The sequence below is a fragment of the Brienomyrus brachyistius genome, chromosome 22 (assembly GCF_023856365.1).
Source record: "Brienomyrus brachyistius isolate T26 chromosome 22, BBRACH_0.4, whole genome shotgun sequence".
NCBI classification, from domain to species: Eukaryota; Metazoa; Chordata; class Actinopteri; order Osteoglossiformes; family Mormyridae; genus Brienomyrus; species Brienomyrus brachyistius.
Window position 1 is genome coordinate 2,910,770 of NC_064554.1, and position 21,442 is coordinate 2,932,211.

General features: G+C 47.9%; 2 protein-coding genes across 11 annotated transcripts; both read right to left on the reverse strand.

Moving 5' to 3' along the window:
* Positions 1–317: 317 nt before the first annotated feature.
* Positions 318–8,344, reverse strand: LOC125718307 (coiled-coil domain-containing protein 134-like). Of its 5 annotated transcripts, none has more exons than XM_048992069.1 (8): positions 7,888–8,344; positions 7,712–7,821; positions 3,519–3,633; positions 3,236–3,357; positions 2,511–2,595; positions 1,885–2,066; positions 1,583–1,654; positions 318–1,474 (listed from the first exon to the last, which is right to left on the reverse strand). In XM_048992069.1, exons 2-8 carry the CDS (start codon positions 7,811–7,813, stop codon positions 1,349–1,351), a joined length of 804 nt encoding a protein of 267 aa, XP_048848026.1. In that variant the 5' UTR covers positions 7,814–7,821; positions 7,888–8,344; the 3' UTR covers positions 318–1,348. The 5 variants fall into 5 exon arrangements, with proteins under 5 accessions (XP_048848026.1, XP_048848031.1, XP_048848029.1 ...); XM_048992074.1 differs by lacking the exons at positions 7,712–7,821; positions 7,888–8,344 and adding exons at positions 6,069–6,105; positions 6,203–6,249; XM_048992072.1 differs by lacking the exons at positions 7,712–7,821; positions 7,888–8,344 and adding an exon at positions 6,203–6,302.
* On the reverse strand, positions 6,504–20,881 carry LOC125718278 (meiosis inhibitor protein 1). 6 transcript variants are annotated; one of them, XM_048991997.1, is made up of 31 exons: positions 20,328–20,863; positions 19,985–20,108; positions 19,780–19,830; positions 19,522–19,595; positions 18,844–18,949; positions 17,985–18,188; positions 17,045–17,163; positions 16,815–16,929; positions 16,341–16,457; positions 16,053–16,152; positions 15,497–15,631; positions 15,172–15,286; positions 14,951–15,036; positions 14,712–14,856; positions 13,629–13,740; positions 13,382–13,442; positions 12,807–12,904; positions 12,471–12,621; positions 12,139–12,289; positions 11,665–11,937; positions 11,237–11,405; positions 10,993–11,097; positions 10,779–10,889; positions 10,449–10,588; positions 10,193–10,277; positions 9,463–9,641; positions 8,949–9,030; positions 8,756–8,862; positions 8,374–8,505; positions 7,164–7,276; positions 6,504–6,735 (listed from the first exon to the last, which is right to left on the reverse strand). In XM_048991997.1, the coding sequence occupies exons 1-31, from the start codon at positions 20,469–20,471 to the stop codon at positions 6,675–6,677; spliced, it is 3,765 nt and encodes a 1,254-aa protein (XP_048847954.1). In that variant the 5' UTR covers positions 20,472–20,863; the 3' UTR covers positions 6,504–6,674. The 6 variants fall into 6 exon arrangements, 4 of the variants coding, with proteins under 4 accessions (XP_048847954.1, XP_048847956.1, XP_048847955.1 ...); XM_048991998.1 differs by lacking the exons at positions 6,504–6,735; positions 7,164–7,276 and having other exon boundaries at positions 8,412–8,609; positions 20,328–20,519; positions 20,809–20,881; XM_048991999.1 differs by lacking the exons at positions 6,504–6,735; positions 7,164–7,276; positions 8,949–9,030 and having other exon boundaries at positions 8,369–8,505; positions 20,328–20,519; positions 20,809–20,881.
* Positions 20,882–21,442: the final 561 nt, after the last annotated feature.

A 21,442-nucleotide genomic window follows, 5' to 3' on the forward strand; every position in this document is an offset into this window, starting at 1 on the left:
GAATCCAATACAGGAGTCAAAACAACGACAGGACATGAGATGGTAATGCAGCTCACCATAAATTTGTCCTGATTTTTACAGTTTGGCCTTTTTGGATAAATGCTTTGAATTCAGCAACCGTCACAGACTGCAGTTTAAGAAGGGATGACAAGCAGATTCATAATCAGCGTCCTTAAACTCCGCCCAGCCAACAGCCCGAACATGACCAGCATCACGCTTCCGAGGGAATTTCAGTATATAGCAGATTCATTCAATAATTTTAATGCCTGAAAAAAAAATACTATTGTAAATCGGAAATAAGTACACAGACTAGAGTAAATTGTACGACGGTAGTTTATTATTCTATAAATACAATCCCAAATATCTTTTTTGAATTTTGAAATGGAGTAAAAAAAAATCCAAAATAAAAATTCACAAAAAGACATGAGCTCAACGTAACAGCTGTATGTTTCGACAAAAACAGCATGAAACCACTGTAGCGAAATTATAACGAAATGGGAGGGAATTAAGCTCAGTCACGGACTCCTTAGGTAAGTGATCACCTGCGAAAGGAGGAAGCAAAAGGCTACAGGTTAAGTACTAAATGAAAGGACCGAGGCTAAAAGGGAGCGTAAATCACCTGCCTTTGCCTCTTCGCGCAGATGACCAGTAGGGGGCAGTGTTGTATAGTTATACCACAAGCCGATTCTTCGTGGCAGCCCTACTCGGTTCAAACGCTATTTTTTTTTATCGGTATGCAGCATGATGATTATTTCTCCCCAGGCACAGGCTGAACCGTTGGTGATGTTTGTTCATACATATAACTGCAGATGATTAAAGATATAATCTTAATACTCATTATGCTATTTTGAAGCAGCCATTGTTGGGGACAGAATAAAAAAATACCAGAAATATATCCAGCAATTGTTCAGCTTTATATTCAAACAACTAACCTAAAGGGAAAAACAACTTAGTCACATGTATATAACGGTTACTTAAGACTAAAAATTTAACACATAACTCCTGAGGGGATGCTATTTAATCTCAATCTCACAGTTTCCTTTACTGTGAATTGTTTTAAGGAAATTAATTACACTACAAAATTTCTTTGTTACCAAAAACAAATAAGTTTTAAATACTCTCCCTAATTGTACGTAACCCCCTCCATTTTTGCTACCAAAAATTGAAAATAGCCTAATTTCCCATTTATTTTCATAAAATTACTGTTTATTCTGTTCCTCTCTCTCTCTCTCTCTCACACACACACACACACACACACACACACACACACACACACCTGTACCCCTCTGGCCCCAGTCACTCTAAAGTTGCCCTCTGGTCACATATTCTTCCCCAGGGCCAGGGGGCGCTATAACTCAGTACGAGAGCGGGAGATGCGGGGCCCCTTCCTGATTTCTTTCCTCTTCTCCTCTTTGCGCCGCCGCTTCTCCTCCTCTCGTAGGATCTTCTGGAAGGCTTCAGCGGTGTGCAGCATCTTAGCAGCAGAAAGCCGGTCGAAGAACAGAAGGTTTATGTGACAGACATGGTGGGGTAGGGGGTTTGACTAAGGGCATGCTGGGATTTTCCATGTGCTGTAACTCACATCATCTCTCTCAGTACGGTAAGGGTTGATGAAGTCCAGCGACTTCTCTGTGATTCCCAGCTCCTGTGACATCTAAGGGGGGGATGTGGAACAACATAAAAAAAAAAAAAGACGAACGTCAGAAAAAAACTACGTACTGAATCACAAAGGACCAACGCTGGGAGGAGAACCTGTAAAACAGCCTGTACAAAGAGCTGAGTTTTATTTCATTTTTCTTATTTTCTTCCGCATTTTAAAATAATTAACAAACGGAAAAAACACAGTTTTCTCGTCTTAAGCACTCGCCGCTCTTTCACTCTTACTAGTGTGAGGACGTGCTGGTGTGCTCCCCCAGCGAAGACGCCCGTGAGGTTGCAGAAATGCAGGCCCCAGCGCACCAGGCCCCCCCAGTCGGCATTGCGGTCGTAATAGTGATGAACGATGCGAGGAAAGCGCAGAGCCACATCGCCGAAGAAGGCCGTGTTCTCCAGCACGTGGGAGTATGCTGAGGAAGTGTGTGCGTGTATACACACACACACGTTCATGCCAAAGATCAGTGTCAATCGAAAATCACATAGAGAGAGGAGAGAGAGAGAGAGGGAGAGAGATTATATCTTTATATAGCAAGCAGACAAAGACTAAAGCCCAGGGGAGGAGGCATTGCTGTTGTACCCTAGGAATAATTAAGATCAGTTGCTGTAATAAGACATCAAGTATACACAGGCAAAACCTGTAAATAACTTCAGGTATAAACATTAAATGAGCAGCTAAAACGTAAAGTAAATAATGCAAGTGAGTCACAGGCAACAAAAGATACTTTAATATACTTTAATATGAAATCAGAGGAGAGAGAGAGAGGGATGGGGGGACGAGGAGAGAGAAACAGACTGAGGGAGGAGAAGAAACTAAGTGAGGAGGGGCCTGCGACGCAGAGCACCAGGAGGCTGACCTTCCTTGATCTTGTCATCCAGTGGAAAGGGGTCATCGGGCTGCATGTTAGCAGCAGTGAGTATCGCCCTGGAATCTTCCAGCACCTTGAGAAAGACACACAGCCGTATGTCAGACACTCTGATACCCATCCCATCACCTGCTGCCCTTCACTCACCTGGAGGTCATAATATTTTTTTTTGGACAAGAGAAAAATACTCCAAGCCCAGGAAAAAACCCAGCCTCACCACATGAATGCTGCATTGTCATTGTCATTATGCTGTGCTTATTGAGCATTGCTATGACATAATGATTTTGGTTTATGAACCACTTACAAGCTCCAGCACGTTACAGGAAGGCAAAGAAACTAAATTTGTCGCTTTAACTTGATCAAATTCATTTGTCCTGCACAACTAACAATTAATACTGTTTTGAGTACCATTTGGGTTCTTGAGTGAGTTTAACTCATTTTTATTACCGTTTCCATAGATCACTTGAAAATAGCCCAGTGAGGCTCATGATGATGTCATTTTACCAAACAAAAACTAACAATAAACAATAACATGCATGCATATACAATTCCTCTTTTTTTTTTTTAACAAAAACATTTCTGAGTCTCTTCTTTGCAACAATGCCCTCCTCAAAAGCTTCAAAAGGTCAGAAATCTCAGGAAGGCTGTCAGTGGCCCAATTAAGCCTAATTAATGTCTGTCCACACACCCAGACACTGCGGCATCCAACACCGTACCTTGAACAGCCCTTTCAGCATGATGTCGATGATCTTGTATTGCTGGTTGATGTCGTTGAGCTCCACCAGGTTCTTCAGAGCGTTTAGCTGGTCCTTCCTCTTCGTCTCAAACAAACGCTTGTCTAGAGAAGTAGCTAAGGTCACAAGCGTCGCCGTGAGCCCAAGGACCAGCCACACGCACATCGGCAAAAACCCGACAGACACCAACACGCATGCGCGCACACACACACACACACACACACACACACACTCTCATCTTGGGAATAAGGCAGCTGTCGGATACAGATCTCCAGGTTGGCATCGTGTCTGTGCCTTGGTGCTTCAGGGTCTGCTCCAAAAGAGGGGAGGGCTGGCCCAGCCAGGACCAATAAGGCAACACACAGGAACAGCATGGCCTGCTGGGATACATGGCGGAGAGGTCAGAGAGTAGGCTCCCCTGTGTTTCTTATTGGGGAGCATCTACATTCTCATTAATCCCCCTTAAATCCCTTACAACAGTGTGTCCCAATCTCGTTCTCGGGGACCGTCAGACAGTCCTCTGCATTGTCTGGTCGGGAATTTGGAGGAAGCAAAAACATGGACTGTCTACCGGTCCCTGACGACCGGATTTAGATACACTGCCTTACAACGCATAAAAGAAAGACTGGTAGCAGTTATGCACCTACAGGACAGGTTAAAGAGAACGTACTACATTGGCAAAGTAATTTACTTGAAGTGCTGAAGTTCTGAGTTATTTGAATGCACATTTCCGAACATTTTACCATTACATCCTGGAATAACATATTGATGAATTAAACCACTCCGCCCCTCCCTGCCTATTACTCTGTCACTAGAACACAGTGAAACATTAACCTTTTCCCCTGAAGGCTTAGCCCTTCTAGCAGAGTGCTTCCACTCCCCCCCCAGCCCCTAAAGTCTCCCTGTCACACACGCCTCCTAGCCTGAATTGGGTGCCAGGCTGTCTGCCCGGCCATTCCTACTGCCTCTGGTTGCATTTAACGTCTCATCTCAGAGAAATGACTGCATAATTAAATGAATAATGACAAAAGCCACGGCAACAACATAAACGATTTTACCATTAAGAAATACGTAATAGACTATCTTTTTAGTACCTATTATAAAAAGGTGTGCCAAAGAGCATAAAAGCCACTGCCAAGAACCCTCAGCGGATCTATTATTTAGGAGACACTCGAGGGACAGGGACAAGACAGGGAGCATGGGGGGTGGCAGACAGGGAGAGGCCCTGGGAAGGATTGACAGACTTCCTGCTTAATATTTAATCGTCCTGTAGATGAGAGACGCCAACTCGATATCAATATACGAAAGAGAGAGAACTGGGTCATAGTTTAACAGGTGCCAAGAGAGATTCATCTTTTAACGTGAAGCACAGACAAAACAAAGAGCTACACCAGTTCTACTAGCGTCATTTTCATGAGCAATGGCACCACCAGGTGCAATTTATATTGAGTTTCTGACGGGATCCACGATTGACAAGGGGGTCTCTGATCTGGATGTTGTGTCGCCTCACAAGCACAATTACCATCCTTATCATAAACGTCTAGGCCACCACACTCATGTTGGTGAAAATGGGGTTGGCACTGCATCACAGCAGCCCTGCCGCCTCTCCGTTCCTTTCTATGCATGTGGAGGTTTCCACCTACATTCTAAGAACATGCAGTCCAGCTAAGCTTATGTGCATGTTTGCTTGCAAGTACTCTGGGAAGGACTTCCACCTTGGACATCCAATACTGTTTTTGACAGCCCTTGGCTCACTACGCCCAAGACTGAATACCTAGCTACAGAAAATGAATGAATGAATGAATGAATGAATGAATGAATATTAGTGAATCGTGGCTGGAGAAAAAAAATTAAGAAGCTAACACTTAAAATAAAAAACACAAATTACAAGGGTTGGACAAACTTAATCGAATCCTTCATTACTAACCCAGTTTATGAAATGCACAAGACTGTAATTCAGTGAGTAGATGTACACTCCACACTTAAGAAATATTTCCAGTTCACAAACGGAAGCAATTGTTAAGTTATTACGGCAGTAACAGGCTGTCTATCAGTGCCGATACTGCCGAAGCAGCGCGATTACAATCAGCTTTCACTGTGTCACATCTCCTGGTAATCAGTAAGTGCACTGGATAATTTTTCAGCGTTAGCTACCACAGACCCTCTAAACACTACGTACGTTTACTGGCTCGTTAAACCCCAAATCCGCACGATGCTGAGTATTTTAACACTCCGTAGGACGCCAACGTGGAGCACACTGTTGAGGAACCGCATGTGGTTCCTCTCTTTTGTGATGTGGGAGAGAAACATCTGTACTCTTAAGGAAAGTAGCTAGCTGTGCAACCCTAAAAACGAGCGCTCCAATGCTGGAGGACGTGGGCTTCATTTAAATGATATATTTACAGTTGAAGTCCAGTACGTGTTGTTCAACCGACAGGACAAGTAATTCTACTTTTGCTCAAAAGCAATGGCTTCATGATCTCGTTGCATAGATTTGCATAGACAAATCAGGGCAACCAGCCATCCTTCTCTTCGTAAATTCAGTGCATCTCTAACCCCTTGTTAGTCTTTTCCAAAACATCTCCATTTCGAAATGATGCCATTCAATTTCACACTTGCCATGATTATTACTTTACAACCACTCGGCTTCTGGTATCAGAACTGAAAATACAGCCACATATCATTTAAGCGTAGGCACAGTATTGAACTATATATAATCTGGCTAACTAGTCAGCTTCAAGTTGAATCGACGGAGTCAAGCAACATCTCAGAATCTGTAGCCAAGACAAACCGGCCAGCTGTACAGTTTACTCACCTTTAAAAATACAAACGACCGGAATAATAAATTAAATCTGTAAATAAAGCCAGTTAACTCCAACGCCTTTCTTAAAAATAAACATGCATCTGTAGGTCAATTTTTATCCATACTTCAAACGATCATTTACGTACAGGGATTTCTTCCTCCACTCAGCCAGCGCCACGATCGCACCGGCTGCTTTCGGCGAATGACAGATACCGATTTTTTGAAATGATGTAGTTTCCAGACGGAAGATTTTGAGCGACACACAATAAGCAAAGTATTGGTGCGCACTGAGCCCTCCCAGCGTAATCGGTTCCCCGTTCCGTTGGTGTGCTGTCTTTGTCAAACTGGTACTTTTGGAATATCAGAAACTTATCTTCGCATTACAAAATGTGTTAATTGAATCCACGCACTCACAATTTAATGGATAAATACTCGAACTACCAGAAATGCATTTTAAAGTAATTTAATCGATAGGCAGTATTTTGAAACCTCGTAGAATACTGTAACAGAACATTTTCAGGCATCGAGTGATGGCAATCACAACCTTTAACTGCCAAGAATAATACAGCGCATCAGTCGTGTCAGAAACAGTACGTGACCACGCATTAGCCACATGAATTAGTGTGCATATGTTCCCACGGCGAAGTCGCACCAGCGGAGAGAAAGCGGTCCGGCACGTCTACCAGGCAGAAGGTCAAGGAGAAGGCGGATATTTAAGCAGCACCGTGAGGCTGTCTCAGCCTACCAATGAGATGAATGTGCTTGGGGTGAAGGGATAGACATGAAGTATAGAGAAACAAGCTGAAATGTGGTATCCTTACAAAGCAAAGGGTTGCGGCCATCTAGGTACAGAATGTAAGATGGCATTAAACTTTACTACAGCACAGAAAAGCAAAAAGCTTGTAGGTAATATGACACATGTAGGATTACCAATTAAAATCCTGGCAGTGATACAAAAATTAATGAAATGCTATATACACCCAGCAGAAAATGCTGCAAGCTTTTTTAACAGCTTTTATCCAAGGTGGTTAAACGGACAAGCCAAACCATGGTATGTTACAGAATGTCGCATTGCATACAGGGTGCAACTGAGTAGTGAAAGGATACAGGATCCGGTCCGGCTGGAGCTCAGGTGGAGGGGCTGAGCTCAGCAAGTCCAGCAGGGTCTGCACCCTCTGTGCATACTCCCCGGACAGACAGCAGGAGGGGCCCACCTGCAGCTAAATATGGAGACAGGTGGAGACAGCCTGGCAGATGAGGTTGTGTATTTGCTTGGATTACAGCTATTGACTTTACCCGTAGAGCAAGATTTCTGACCAGAATATTTCAGGTCAGGGATCTAGGGCAGTGTTTCCCAGTCCAGTCCTCAGGGACCCAGAGTCGGTCCATGTTTTTGCTCCCTCCCAGCTTCCTACCAGACAATCCACATTTTTGCTCTGCCTAATGCCTAATTAGCTGTGCCTAATTTTTGCTTCTGGGGAGAAGCAAAAACGTGGTGATCTAGGATAGAGGGAACTCACACATTTGGATGTGCAACCTCTAACTGACAAAAACAAGTTCTTCATCTAGTAGGCCAGCCAATGCTGAAGGTGCAGCCAGCTCCAGTTAGGAGCTCAGACATATTACACACACCCACCATTTATCTCCCCACTTACTATTATTAAAGCAATTTTGTTAGAAGCATTTATGATGTCCGTGTGCAGCCCCTCAGTGACTCCATGCCAGTGCGGCTGTCTCTGAGTGCTTCCAAGATGCATCTTCTTGACTGAGATGTGAAAAAGGATTCGATTTTCCTTTCATCGTAGGCATGGAAAAGTCACCTGTCACTCACCTGCCAATCACCACCCCGCAATAACTATTCCCACCACGAGGGCCATGAAATGTCACCTCACTGGAAAGCGAGCTCCTGCGGGTTTGGCATTCTCCCCACAAATCACCCGCTTTCTCCGCCAGCTCTGTTCCTGCAGTTTTCTAAATTGGGTGCATGTCGACCCTGACGCAGCACAGCTGTGCCTAATTAAAAATAAATGTGCTGTGTTCTCCGTCTTGCCAGGGCTTGCGCGGTTGCTAATTCTTGCCCGCTGATCAAGGGATCAATGATCAAAGTTCTCAGCTAGGAGGCGATTTGTTGTTTCTGCCAGAACAGGAGCACTGAAGTTCAGCCATGCGAGACCAGGCAGCTGCAGCTCTGCCTGGATGTGGTCAAGGGGGAAGCTTTGCTCTCAGAGCCCCTGGAAAACCTAAGGGTGGAGGCAGGTCTACCTGTGTGTGTGTGTATGTCTGTCAGGGGTCATACTTGTATTTTTCGCCGATGTACCTGTGTGAGAAGCCGTTTCAGGGCCTCTGCTGCCCTGCCTTCCAGCTCCTTCACTCCTTCCCTTTCTGCCACGCTGACCAGTTGAGCCAGCCCCATCTCTCCAAGCGCACTCTCTCCGCCCAGGTGCACCATCTGTGAGCAGCAGCCTCAGCGTCATGGCGGCACCCTGGACTGCTTTACCATCCTCTCCAGGGAGGTGGCTTGGCCTTCGGTGACTGTGCCAGGGCGGCGTCAGCCTCCGTATCCATACACAAGAAGCAGGGTGAACCACAGCCCCTCCCCACCAAAGTAGAGGGGTGAATCGATGTATCAATAATGCATCACACGCCCCTATCTGGCAAAACAGTTCAAAGAAAGCAAGGGCAAGAAGGGGATGTCTCACCAGGGACAGCAGGGCCAAGATGGCTGGGTGAAAGAGGTAGCTCCCCCCGGAGGCGAGCACAGAGAAGAGCAGAAAGCGGCTCCATGGTTGGTACACTGCGTGCAGGGCTATGGACACGGGGAGAGGGGTCAAGGTGGTAGCAGGAATTTGCAGTTGCTGCAAAGGCCGCCACCTGATGGATGCTGCCCCCTACCTACGGTGGGGCTCCTCCTGTGTAGGAACCCCAACAGAGATGTCAAGCAGCTTGCTGAGACGCTCAACAGGAACTCCTGCTTCTGATAGGGAGAGGAGTGAAGACAGGTAGGAGGAGCATGTGTGCTTCAGACTGGGAGGGCAGGGCTAAATAACATTCTGCTTACAGCAGTTTCCCAATCCGGTCCCACAGTCAGTCCAGGTTTTAATTTCCTCGGGAGGGAGCAAAACTATGGACTGTCTGGGAGCTGGGAGGGAGCAAAAACACAGACCGATTGGCTTTCAGAACCACAGTTAAATATTTTTTAAGTAGGTCAGATGGCTGAAGAGAGAATGACTAGGAATATAATCCTGCAAGGGGGATGGTTACATCATGGGGAGGAATGGGAGAGAGAGAGGCCACCCTGAGGCCACAGGGCAAGCTGGCGCCACGTGGAGGATGGGGGGTACATGGAGCTGCCATTTGTATTTTTCAGTTCCTGGCCCCCACAATCCAGCCCCTCCACCAAGCTTACCTGCAGCAGCAGCCCTTGCAGTGCGGTAAGCAGGCAGCGTGCCCGGTGGGAGCCCAGCGGCTGCAGGGTGGCCTCCGTCTCCAGCAGGGGGCGGCAGTCGAAAGTTTCAGCTGTTAGAAGGAGCAGAGGAGACTGAAGGTCCAGGTCCAAGAGTGTCTGAAGCAGTTGGATGGAACAGGCTGTGGGGGGGAAGGGGGATAAAGGTGGGAGGAATGAGGTAGACAGAGAAACACTGGGCAGGATCCAGGGCTCTTGGACATTCTCATGTAATCTAAGAAATGGAAGTTTAACTAGATGCTGTCGGACCGACAGAAATGTATTGCCCGGATGGCCCGGTCACCCACACCTAACCCTAACTCCTCCAAACCGCCCCCCAACATCTACAATCTCTGTCCCCCCAACACACAATCTTCCAACTTTGTATGACTGTAATCAGGTTCACCAGATATGCATCAGTGGCTCTCCTTGAATTGCTGCTAAGTGACACTGCTTCAATTTTGGCACAATCTGTCCCAAAATGAAACACAACCCCAGATCAGTACCCATGCAATGCATTCCCAAATCTGGAAAAAGATCTGTCAAATACTTTTTGAGTATTCTAAGAGTATTTGCGCTTCCAAGATCAGTGCCTACGGCAGTAGACCGGCCCCTACAAAGTCGACTACTCAAACCAGAACCTCACTGTGTGAAGGTGTGCAGGCTGACAGCCATTCAGGGTTCAACACAGTACCGAGTAAAAGGCTGTCAGTCTGGCTCTTCCTTAAGGTGAGCAGCTGCACGATTTCATCCAGGTTCAAAGAAATCCTTTTTTGGACCTGGGAAAAAATATGTTGATCCTGATTATGACTACTGAGCTCTCCTCTGCTCCTTGTTCAAGCTGTGGCCCTCGTCACCACCTGGGTCATTAAGGGGTTAACCCGATGACAGTGTGAAGGAAACGTTTTGTAGATATATAGGCCACTTGGTAAAGGCATGGAACGGCAAACCTGTGTGGATTGAGCGTCGTGCCGAGTGAGGAGTGAGGACAGGAGCAGACGAGCCCCGCAGAGCAGGGAGACAGAGGAGGAGGACAATGCCCTCTGCAGCTGCTCCAGCAGTGCAGCATTACACAGCAGTATGGACACCACTGCGGGAGCCAGAGAGAGAGAGAGGCAGCAGATGGAGGAGCAGAGAACACCGTGGGAGTCTGACTGCGCATGCATGTACACAGGCTACACGTGCTGCGCATGCGTATGTGAAGGGGACAAGCCAGCTTGCACCAGACGATTGTGGCTATGTGCCTCCCACCCCGAGTGACCCATTTGATTGGCTGTTACCTCTGTCTGCACAATGTGCAGGCGACAGCGACAGGCAGCAGTACAGGTAGTTGATGGCCAGTAGCAGAGGCTGTGTGTCGGAGGGCTTCAGTTTGGCCGTCAGGTTACTCACTGGACGACAGGACACGAAAAGAGAGGCGGCGTCAGTTTACGGATGGCCCAGTGCCCGCCCTCGGTTATGTCAGGCAGATTCCCCGCGATGCCCCGGGCTCACCGTGGAAGAGAAGCTTAAAGTCTGTGCTGTCCACGTCTGCGGCCACACCGTCAGAGGTCAGCGCCAGACACAGCAGCTGCAGGACCAGTGTCAGCGAGGTCTGCGCTGCAGGTCGCGTCGAGGTTGACAGGAAAGCAACACATGTAAAAATCATGACACACAGAGTGCATGAGCACTAACCCCCCACACCTCGACTGAGGCTAAGCAGTTAGCTGCATAAATGGCCTCTCCACCACCTCCCTACCTCCCAGCTCGGCTTGGCTATGCTCCACTGCCAGTCTCTGGAGGACCTGCAGCAGTCGGGGACGCAGGTCCAGGATGGCCGTGTCGCACTGGGGCTGGCCTTGTAAGAACCTGCTCAGCACTCGCAGAGCTCGGTGGGCCAGCGGGGACTCCCCCCTGCAGACCAGGCCCTGGTCACCACAGGACACGCGTACAGTCAGACTAGAGTATGACACAGAACTGGAGCTGCACAAAATGCTGCATTTACAATACAATACTGACCTGTATAGTATAAAACAGCATGAAGTAGTACTTTAGTATAGCGTTTACAGTGTAGTATGGTGTAGTATAGTGCAGTATGATGTGGAATAAAAGCAGTAACACAATATACTATGGTGTAGTATGGTATTATTTGGTGCCCTCTGTCAATCTGGTGTCCCTATCTGTCACCAGCAGTGTCAGAACAGCCGTCGGCTTTTCCCCCATCAGGCGCAGCAGCACAGTGACATCATCGCAGTCCCGGTCCGGCCCCATGGGCTCCGCCCCCTCCGCAGCAGGGTCACGGCTGCTGTGCGTGAACCACAGCTCCAGGACGCCGGCACCGAACGGCTCTGCCAGCTCGGGGTAGCGGAAGATGAAGTGCAGCAGGGCGGGGTTGTGGGTGTACAGGGGCTGGAGGCCTGGGGCGCGGGACAGCGCCTTCCGGAGGCAGAGAAGGGGAGCCTGAGATACCGGGGTGCAGAGAGAGGCAGTCAGGATGACGGGCCAACACCAGACTGACTGATCCATCACTCATACGCTTGCTCAACAGCTTCTTCTTAAACCACACGTCTCAATGTGACACATTCTTCAGGATACAGTCGCCCTTCCCCCCAGCCAGTCCGGATGCCGCACCAGTCTGTGCTCATTACCAGCGCGTCTCACCGAGGCAAGCTCGGGGCTCCCGTCCTGCGTGACGGACAGCAGATAGAGGGCAGCTCGCAGGATACACAAGGGAGTGGGTTCATCCCCCTGCACCTGTACCAAGCAGAGCACTGACAGGGTGCCGGAGAAGACTGCAGGGTCTGGCAGCAGCCTGGGTGCACGCAGACACACGCACACAACAAATAAACGGCATACGCTAGCTTTCACTTGTTTAACTACATGTTCCATTCCATACAAGGTAGCTGCAGACCTGCTTAGCTCAATCTAAAGATGACTTTTGCGTATGCTCGTACATGGCTATTTGCTTCTGATGAGGTTAAATGCTGCCACACCTGTCTCCGTGTTGCATGGCCAGGTAGAGCAGCATCAGCAGGCCGTACTGCGTCGTCCTCAGCCCTGCGGACGCCTCCCGCAGCAGCGAGGACCAATCGGCTGGCCGGCAGCACAGGGATGGGAGACAGCGCCGTAAGACATCCTCACTGTCTGGGGAGAGCAAGGGAGGGAGGATGGCGGGGGGTGGGGGGATGGGGGGGTTCAGGACGGATGGATGTAAAAGTTAGAGGACAGAAAGACATGGGAAGTCACACTGCTGACTGGAAGGGACACACGGAGAGAGACGTTAACGTCTGTACACATGCTGAGGATCGCGCATCGCTGCAAGGCTCTACCTGGTGGGGGGACGCTGTCGGCTCCCTCCAGCTGGGCCAGCAGGCACATGCTGAGCCTCTGCAGGAATTCGGCACAGGCGGTGTTCAGTGCTGGGTTCCTGAAGGACACACAGAGAGCGGGGAGACAGTGCAGAGCAGCCCGAGAAAAAACACCAAACATTTGTATTTAGTATCCCTTTGGGAGCCAGTGACTACAATTGCAATTAACAGCAAAATGGCAACAACAGGACTGAATGAGTCAGTCAAAAAAATAGAACGATAAAAAGATATGTGCGGATATGATAAACACTGCTTGGCGATGGACTTTTGTTATGAAACCAATAAATTTGCAACATTTTTACAGAATTAAACAAGCATCCCAAGACTGTCTGTGAGTTCAGTATGTGCAAGAAGTCACTTAAGGTACAGAACAACCCAAAGTAAAGTTCACCCTGTACTTTTTACATATTCTAAATTACACTGGAGTGTATGACATTTTGACTTATTTACAGTATGCCCTGATTACCACTAGGGGTGCCATTTAAATGGGTCTTCCCACTGGCTCCAAGGCTGCCTGATGGCTTATCAGACGGTACCTGTTTCCTGCACAGAAGGCAGCTTTGTGCTTCAGAGCGAATCCAAAGAAACCAGAGGATGCTTTGAAAGATGAGAAAAATATCAGCACAAATAAACTGAAATCCCTCCAGCTACAATGGGGGAAAAAAGGTGTGATAAAAGGCAAGCTATTTCTTGTTTTTCATTTCCTATAAGAACTCCATAAAACATAGAGCTTTTTCTCTGACAGCTCCACACCCCCAAATCCTGCCTTCATTATGTACTTACCCAGCTTTGCACAGAAAAGGGGCATCATGGCAGGCAGGAGGGAGAACTGGCAGCAGAGGATGATGAAGAGAGACTGCAGCACTGAGGGGCTGGGGGCCCTCTCACAGTGCCGCTGAGGGTAGAAGGCACAACCAGGACATGCAAAAAAAGTAAAATGGTGCTTAAATCGGGCTATCGGTGACTGATGGGGCACAAGCTGCATCCTAGCAGTAGTCAGACATCCTACATATTGATTTCAGGGAAGTAGATGAGGGAGGCCTTTAGGGGGTGCAGGCTAGGTTTGCGTGGTATTACGGTAATAACCCCCACCCCCTTCCGGCAAATTATATCACCAAGATTTCAAAAGACCAGAATTGCATTGCTTTTGAAAATACCATCAAAATACCCCATACCGCAGTAAAATCTGGATGGTATTAAAAATTTGATACTGCCCAATCCTACTGCTGGTTGAGGGGGTAGGATAATGGCTGGGGTTGGGGGGGGAGACTGGCAGGACTAGAGGGTGGCGGTAAAAGGGAGCTGCTGTCAGTTTGCGAGAGACTCCTGGAAACTTCCAGGAGAGCTGGGATGCTGGGATATTTCATTTCGGTTAAAAGACCCTTAAGGAGAGAAACCTCCTGCTACTAATCACTGCTACCTACAAACTGGGATTTTGCTAGAGATATTGCACCCCCTCCCAATCTAGACCAATCCAGTCATGTTCCAAATTTTTCAGGACCCCTGGAATCGTCCTAACTTTTCCCCCCTTTTCGGTGCCCCTGCCTAAATAGGGCAGTGTCCAAGGACTCAAGAATGACAATGGATAAACAGACACAGCGCTAATGGTAGCTAGCAAGAGCTAATAATGAATCCCTGCAATGATGAGTATAATAACAGTGCTAATAGTAACTAGCGGGAGCTATTAAAGACTCCCAGCAACAGTGGGTATGCAATGGCAGTGCTAATGATAACTAATAAAGACTCTCAGCAATGGTGAGTATAGACAGTGCTAATGGTAGCTAGTGGGAGCTAATAAAGACTCCCAGAAACTGTGAGTATAGTGACAGTGGTAATGGTAACTAGTGGGAGCTAATGAAGACTCACAGTGACAACAGGGATACAGGCTGTGTCACAATAGCGCAGTAGGTGTTGGCAGAAGGAGCCCAGAGTGTTGTCCTCAGTAGGCCGGTCTGGGGCGGTGAATGCATTTTCCTCCATGCCCGGTACCCCGGCACACTGCTCTGCCAATCTAGGAAGGCAGGTGAGATGCGCTGAGATCCTCCCTCTCTCCTTCACCTCAGCTTTCGGTGTCTGAAATGGTGCTGCAGTATCGGGCGGCTGACCTGCAGGCTGCCTGGAAGCAGGTCAGGGCCTGCAGCAGAAAGGCCCCCGCAGTAGAGGACTGACCCCTGGCTCCTGCCCCCATCTGCTTCCAGTGAGACGGAGGGGAGGAGAGCGGGTTCAGGAAACACGTGCACTTCAATGCGGCTTGTTCACAGGCAGCCAGACCTAGAGCCTAATGTGACGCATTGACTATGCTGGTCACTAACATGCTGAAACTCACTGAGGCCCTGCGATTTTCAGCGGTGGGCAACGGCAGCTCCTTACATCTGTCCATCACAGCCTCCACCACCTTCTTCAGCTCTCTGTACTGCACAGGGCTGGACTGGTGGTTTAACCTGGGGTTGGTCACAGGTCATAGAAAGACTCACATATGCAGAAAGCAAGTCTGAGGCTCCTCTTCCTGTTCTCATTCTGAATTCATTCTTCCGTATTATTGTCTGTGTCCTTTTCAGTCAAGGTGGTCACACTTCTGCTCTGGTACGCATTTATGGCGATGGAAAGCAGTGCCCCTTTTTGAGAAACAGAGCGCCCCCTGTGTCTGGCACCTGAGCAGGGCCGTGGCAGCTGAGGCAGCCTGTGTCGCCACCTGCAGGCAGGGTGAGGAGATGCCCTCTAGCACCACCTCTACTGCACCGGCAAACACCAGAGCACTGGGGAACAGACCCAGTCTGATCGGCTGCCTGTACGGGAGGATGGAAAGAAGGAAAAAAAAAAGAAAGATACAGAGAAGCAGAAGAAGCAAGAGAAAGAGCAGAAGTGTTTCTTGTATAAAACATAAATTGGTGCATCAGAAAAATAAAGTGGTAACACATAAATACAAAATAGGTCCTTTATTGCACTTCAGTTCGTTCCAGATATCATGAGGTAGGTCTTTCGTGTCGTCTAGCAGAAACTTGCTCTAATTCAGGGTTTCCCGATTCCAGCTTTGGAGGACCAGTCTGCAGTACGATTTGCAGATTCTCCTCCTCAAACAAATCTTAATCAGCTAACTGTCAGCTTTATCAGGTGTGTTTCAGCAGGGAAATCCGCAAACTGTGTTGCAGACTGGCTCGCCCTCCAGCACTGGGGACCCTGCTGCCATTCCTGCATCGATGGGCCTACCGGTCCAAGATCTCGGTAAGCAGCATCAGGCCCTGTTTCTGCACCTCCGCGCTGGTCAGGGTCAGCGCCTCCTTCAGGCTGCGCACGAGGGGCTCGATACCTGCAGGAGCCCCAGGTTACGCACTTGATATAATCACCTTGCTGTAGTGAAGGTGGATGACCACAGAAACTGCCATCCCTCTCAATCAGTACCGGGCTGGGCTCTGCATTACAGTGCACTGGAGTATTTTACTGTCGCCTGAGCGCGAAAGGCAACCACAACCCCCACCCACCACCCCCCAAGCTTACCGTAAACAGAATGACACTGGGAGAAAAACAGCGGGTCCTCCGTCATCAGCAGCAGGCAGCTATACACTGACCACAGCAGAACCTCGCTACGGCTGCAAAGGCGCTCGCACAGGAACTCTGCGAAAAACACACGCGTGTGCGTGCAGGCAGACATGCGAGGCAGACTAAGCAGCCGACACGTCCCGGCTGCCCAAGCGCGCCGATCACAGATGGAGCGTGAAGACTAGGTGCAAATACTAGCGCAGCTAGTGCAGATGTTAATACAGATGTTAGCGCAGATGCAGGAGGAAAGGGAGAAGGTGTGAGTAAATGACTGATGGCTGGGGGTTGTCCGGCTGTAAGGGTCTGAGATATTTCGCGAGATGCAAAAGGAAGAAGGGCAGACAAAGATGACTGGAGGCATGCTGTGTGTGTGTGTGTGTGTGTGTGTATATGTGTGGCGGAGGGGTGGGGAGGGATCAGAGGGGGACCCACCGGGAATGTCGGCCTGGATGAAGGCAGGACAGTACTGGCTGGGGGAGTGCACCAGTACAGCAGCTATGCACTGGGCACTGGCCACCTGCAGACTTTCATCTCCACTCAGCAACAGCTGCAGCACATGAGCAGACAGCCACTGTGTACATGTATGAAACACAGATGGCCCGAGCCAGTGGCAGCGATCACGTTCGCGTCTGCACAGCTCCTGACATCAGGCCCATTCTGACCTTCTTGAGGACCAGCGGAAGGCAGCAGGTCTCCACGCTCAGCTGGGGCTCCCGCTCCGTGGGAAGGTTCATCAGCAGGGACACGATATCACCCATCTTTAGCGCCTCCTTCAGGAAGCCTGACACGCACACAAGAGGATTACATGTGAATCACCAAGCAGATTGAGTGTGATATGTACTCAGCTCTGATAATAGTCACAGTGCATCTATATACCTCCCAACCATTTATTCAATAAAGAGTAACCGGGGGTGGGCGCTTGGGCCTGTCCCTGCACATACATGGAGCACTGGTCATCACAGGGAACACATTCAATCACACAACATGGGACAGTGGTTCCCTCACCTTTCATGCTCAGTCCCACTCTCTCTCTAGTGATGGCCAAATGTACCTACATGAACCATTTGCTGTATTTTCTGACACCACTAGATGGTGATCTCTGGTTAAAAAAGTGCTCAAAGCATGCCCCAAAGCAAACCAAGAGCACCATCCAGTGGGGTCAGAAAATACAGCAAACAGTTAATGAACCTCTCCTTGGCCCCTCCACGTTAGCTGCCCCCTCCCATTATCTTGCCTCACCTCTTACATTGAGCCCTACCCCCCTTTACTAGTCCCCACCCCTGCCACAATTAGATAGACTACAACTGTGTCCCATTTCAGGCGCCACTCTTCCAAGGCTGCATTCGTACACCGAATGCAACACAGTGGCACCACATGGCTGTCCCATTTCGAAGGCTTCTTCAAATGCAGCCTACAAACGTATTCTTGTTTTCCTGGGCCATGAAGGATCCAGCTGATGGATCATTCGCAACCCAACCTATCCCAAGGTTCCTTGTGTGGATTTTTAGAAGGACGTGGTGTACAAAGGCCATGTTGACTGCGTCCTTTGAAGGAAGCAGCCGATGAATTGGGACCCATCTTATGGTTCACCTGCTTCCTTACCTAGGCAGTTGATGGTGAGCTGTGGAGAGCAGGCATGGTGCAGTGTGTGCAAAACCTGGATGCAGACCCTGTCCTTGAGGGCTGGGAGTAGGGCTTGGGCAGCCCCAACACACGCCCACACCCTGTGGAACACGTAGCACACAGACGCCTTGAGTGCTTCATCTTGGGGCAGCAATGCCATGCTCAGCTGCTCCACCAGGGACACTGTAGGGGGAAGGACACAGATCAGCACCGCGATGACCCTAAAAACAAAGGGACACACGAGGCCCAGACGTCTGCAGCAGGAGTGTAACACAGCAGGTGAAAAGTACACTGTCGAGACAGATGGTGGTAAGATGGGACTGTATGGGTAGGTCACAAACCACCTGTGTGTTAGAGACAAATTAAACAAAAAAGACACAACCCTGTAAAAAGGAGACCAGTGCGCACCTCTGTGTGTGTATGACATACAGAAAAAGAGGAAGCAACACATATAAACCATTTAATATCCCAGACTGAAATACAAACTAGTAAATATGACAGTAGCAAGGGGCATCGAATGTGTAATTTCCTGTCCATATTGGCTGTGGCACAGACCTGCATATTTACTTCTGTTCACAAACCACAGTGGGAAACAAACAACTCTGATGACCATAGGAGTGTGCAGACATACACTGGTACAAAACACCTATAGCTTCTGATATTTGAGTGGACAGTCAGTCATGTTGAACCCTAACCCTAACTCTTTGTTGCATGCTGGATTTTCTGTGACAAGACTACAGTACCAAGTAAAAATTTAAAGGACCCTAGAATGTTTTAAATGCATAAAAATTATTCAAGCAATAAGGAAAATGTGCACATTGAAGTATCAAGGCCTTACCATGATGTGCGACAAGGGCTTGGGACAGAGCGGGCATGACGTCCAGCAATTTTCCCAAGAAGTTGAAGGTGGGCAGTGATTCTCGCAAGCTGGCCTGATCACACAGCTGGTCCGATCGCAAGTCAGGCCAATTGCATAGAACGAAGCAAGCGAAACAGAAATGACCAAACAGTGTCTACCAGTCAAAAGGCAGCACAACGCCATATTTCTTTCAAACGGCTTGGTGTACATTGAACTGCTGTGATATTCCAGCTGTAGCTTTCCTAAAACCGTCCACTGCCTATTACCCCGGTGGCCTATAAAGCCTGTGGCATTCAAAGCTGATGATAGAAGAGAGGACTGAAGTTCACTGCACCCAGAGTTTAGTAGACAAACCACCCTCTAACCACACTGCTGCCTACTTCCGGTTTCCTGCCCCTCTAAACTTTCCAGGCAGGCTTATCTCCCCCACAAGTCTAGACACAAACCCTACTAAACCTGGGGCTGGCTCTTCTCTGCGTTTGTGTGGCCCAGAATGTGTGACTGCTGAGGTCGGGGGGGGGAAAAGAATGAGATATGAAAGCGAGCAATGAATGTAAATTAAAATAAAAAGGAAACACTGAGCGGAACGGAGGTCACAGCAATGTAAGTACATCAGAGTGTACCTACAGTCATTCATGTCCCTTCTCTCTCACTCACCTGGGCCTGTACCTCCTCCAGAACATACTGCACGCACTGCTCGCTCTGTAGCTCCAGGAGCAGATGAACAAGCACTGAAACGTAAACATGAGCTCACTCGTTTAAGCATTGAACAAACAAGAAGCATCAGACTTGAGCCATTTCCCATAACGGGTTGGACATCGGCCTAAACTACGTCACACAATCAAAAAGAATCACAGTAGGGATGTTCACAGAGAATGCAATCATCTAGGGGTGAGTATGGTCTAGCAAGCTCACCCTGGATCACTTGCTCCAGGGTGAACGGCTCCTTCGTGGTTTGAAGCATACCTAAGTACAAGACAGGTATTAACAGGTTTTTTTTCTCTCCTAATTGTCCTTTGCTTGTAAGGCAGGGATAAATTCCAAGGTCAGAACCTGTTACTTTCAAACATCATGTTTCTCCATTTCCTCACCCACAGAGAGCAGCTCTTTACTCACTTACCCAGAAGACTGCTGACAAAGTGCAGGCTGACCCTGTGATCCTGCAGAAGCACCTGCTTTAGGGCCTCAGGACATCCTCTCAGCACCTCACTGACACTAACCAAAGCCACAGACTTGCGCACTGACTAAGAATATGCATGACAAAGATATGGGGTATTATATATGTATTAATTATGTTGCTATATACCATTACTTCACTGATGAATTTAGAAAAGAAAGTGGCTTACTATTATTATACTTTCATTTGTGTACAAAGTATTCAATTATATCGAATATATATATATATATATATTTTTTTATCAATATGAAGCTGTCCTGACACTAGGCTCTGACGTCATTCTTACCGACGCGTCTTCGTTCTCCATCACTTCCATGACACACGCGACGCAGAACGTGGTCACCCTGCCCCCAGGGAAGGCCGCGCGCCCAGACCACCGCGGGTCGTGGCCCTGGTGAACCTTCTCATATAAAATGTCTATGCACGACATTTTTAGCGTTGCAATTTCAGTGTTATTCTTGTTTGAAAAAAAATGTTCCTGCGTACCAAAAGAAATAAAGACCAGGGGGCTGTATCACGAAACAGTATTTTCCAGCTTAGCCGGATATCTTGTCGGATTTATGGTAGTCTGACCTAGATATAAGTGAACTAAGATAAAGCCCATTTAAACTGAGCGACCATAAATCCGACAATTTAAAACTAGACAATAAACACGGACTAGTAACACATACGTTACCCCACGCCTTTAAATGAACGCATTTTAATTCATATATAGCTAATCTAAATTTCATTTATATAACGGAATGTGTTTAACTATACAAACTTACGTGTTTATGCACAATGATAAACACAGCCACCGAAAACATTCACCGCCGGCTAAAAGGTTAGAGCAGAACGACGTTTTTGGCGGGATTAACACCGACCAATCAGAGCTCAGAGCGGCACTTAGAGAGAGACGCTCATCCGCGGTGGTTTGCTGCGATTCGTCTGGATTCGTCTTGTGTTTATAATTCAATATAATTATAAATGAATAATAATTAATACAATATAATTCAATAATATTTCACTCCGTGATATTTGAATGTCCTGCCGCAAACAAACAACCCGACTGTATGTGTCTCATTTGGTCCTAAATCTGATCTGATGGTGAAAGGGTTTCTCATGGATTGCCGACTTTGATCAGCTGGCTGGCGTGAGATTTTCAATTCGAGACAAGTCTGCACACACATGCACACTCATTTACATGTATGTGAGTTTTATTACCTTGGAAATAATCTGTATGTTTTACAAACTATCACAATGATTTGATGTAGATAATTTTGGTTTATTATGGGATAATATAGTTTTGCCGTAAGATTTTTTGCGTGATTGAGTATTTTATGGAGTTTTGATTAAATACTTGTCTGGGATTAAGACATTTCTGTTTTGTGTCTTTTGTTTGGTAAATTGTTTTATTATTTC

Excerpts from the sequence above, each read along its gene's own strand:
- LOC125718307 (XM_048992069.1), bottom strand. The coding sequence starts at position 7,813 with ATGCATCTTGGAAGCACTCAGAGACAGCCGCACTGGCATGGAGTCACT. Across the intron at positions 3,634-7,711 it reads ACAAAATTGCTTTAATAATA|CAGGCCATGCTGTTCCTGTG; the intron begins GTAAGTGGGGAG and ends CATGTATCCCAG. Across the intron at positions 2,596-3,235 it reads TGCTGAAAGGGCTGTTCAAG|GTGCTGGAAGATTCCAGGGC; the intron begins GTACGGTGTTGG and ends GTCTTTCTCAAG.
- LOC125718278 (XM_048991997.1), bottom strand. The coding sequence starts at position 20,471 with ATGTCGTGCATAGACATTTTATATGAGAAGGTTCACCAGGGCCACGAC. Across the intron at positions 20,109-20,327 it reads TGGAGAACGAAGACGCGTCG|TCAGTGCGCAAGTCTGTGGC; the intron begins GTAAGAATGACG and ends GCATATTCTTAG. Across the intron at positions 8,863-8,948 it reads CAGGAGGAGCCCCACCGTAG|CCCTGCACGCAGTGTACCAA; the intron begins GTAGGGGGCAGC and ends CCGTGTCCATAG.